Raw genomic sequence first — 1,698 nt, 5'->3', positions numbered from 1 at the left:
CAGCCCGAAGGGTCTGTTTCCAGTGTTGATTAGTTCAAATGGGGGCTTCTGTACCTTTAACAATGAAGTTTCCGGGAATTCCTGGCTCTTTATTGATTCTTTCCTCTTCTTGGTCTGTAATTTTGTAGGTGTTAACTGCCGCTCGTTAACTTGTTTATTCAGATTTGCTACTGTGTTACACAATCAACCACTATTCATTCAGGGACCCGCTCCATACAGAGATTCATGCTGTTGCTAGCATTGTTACATAGTACAACTGACTTTTAAACTTAGAAGTACATTTGTAAAAGCATCTACAAGCTCTATTTTCACTGAAAATACACCTTATATAAAAATAATAATAAAATAATAAAAGAAAAAGAGAGAGGAAGGAAGAAAAGGTAGAAAAGAGAAAGCATCCCCAAAAGGGGGCAAATAGTGAAAGAGGGGCTTTTGCCATATGGAGGAGCTTCACATTTGTGGGGGTGGGGGGAGGAAGCAAAAAAAGGGTTTCTTGCTACAATCCCACAGAGACCAGGAAAACCCCATTAAAGCCCAGGCCCATGGTTAGGGCCAGATCCCCATTTGACCCTTGATCTCAACCTCATTCCCTTGCCCACTGGCCCAAGTCCCCAATGAATTTTCAGTGCTCCATCCAAGAGAGGAGTGGGGTGTCGTGTCCCAAACACAGGGGTGGTGGTGGGGCATGTGGGGGCATCTGGGGGGTGTAGCGGGCAAACTGAGTTATGCTAAGTGCCTGAGCATAACTTTAGGCCTTCCCAAAACTAAGCAATTAAATTGTACAGAGTGCCTTATGAAGCACTGGGAAAAGTGAATGCTATGATTGGTACAGTGGACTAACCAGGTACAGTAGTTTCCCTAAAAGGAAAGGAAACCAAAAATGGAATAGGATTGGAGTACCTTATCTAAAAAGTTGAGATAGGAAACTTGAGGACTAGAAAGCTTGAGATGAGAAAGTTACAAAAGCAGTGGACAAACAGAGACAGTGTGTGCATGTGTTGTCACCCTGTGGAGTTGGGAGCATCCTTGGGATTCTTGCTTTGAGTAACAAGGAACCCAGGAACTAACATCCCACACACCAGCAAAGGATCTGAGGCTGGTAACACCAAAGGTTGCTGCTGTAATGTCTAAGGAACCTCTTGCCAGGTCCTATTTCAAGGAAGAATACTTGTAATGAGCCTAGGGGCTACTAAATAGAGTTCACTTGATACCAAATCAGATGAGGGGCCGTGTCAATCCTTGGGGGTCTCAGATAAAAGGAATCCTTGGGACAACATGGGGGAGTCCCATGCTCATGGAGCACAGAGCCCTCCCCTCCTCCACCTGCACATGGTCTCAGCTATGATCAGTGCTAGGAGGAGCAGGACCCCGGCGCCCAGGCCCAGGCGGATGATGTTGCCCAGGGTGTAATCTAGCTTCGGAGGAACCCCTAAAAAAGAGAGAGGGAGGAGATGAAGGCATTGTGCTGGAGTGGGGTGGGAGGGAGGCTGTCACCACCAGTCCCTTGCAGGGATAATGAGCCAGATCTCCATAACAGCCATGGCTGGGTCCCCCACCCTTTGCTCTACAGCTTGCCCTGGAGACAGGGGGCATTTTGCCTCATCCTTGTGCCCCACATCCAGACAGGGGGCAGTTTGCCCCATCCTTGTGCCCCACATCCAGATAGGCACAATCTGCTGTTCCAGGCTGCAATGGGTT

The 1,698-nt window shown here is 47.6% G+C and overlaps 1 protein-coding gene across 1 annotated transcript in view; it reads right to left on the bottom strand.

Annotated features, from left to right (window-relative positions):
• Positions 1-976: 976 nt before the first annotated feature.
• LOC102369340 (immunoglobulin superfamily member 1-like) overlaps positions 977-1,698 on the bottom strand; it is a 33,535-nt gene continuing 32,813 nt past the window's right edge. Inside the window, 1 exon segment of the mRNA XM_014517335.2 lies at positions 977-1,429. Within this exon segment, the coding sequence (XP_014372821.2) occupies positions 1,293-1,429 (137 nt within the window). The 3' untranslated portion in view covers positions 977-1,292.

This window comes from Alligator sinensis, unplaced genomic scaffold (genome assembly GCF_000455745.1).
Source record: "Alligator sinensis unplaced genomic scaffold, ASM45574v1 scaffold647_2, whole genome shotgun sequence".
In the NCBI taxonomy this organism is placed as follows: Eukaryota; Metazoa; Chordata; order Crocodylia; family Alligatoridae; genus Alligator; species Alligator sinensis.
This window is presented reverse-complemented; position numbering and strand designations above follow the sequence as displayed.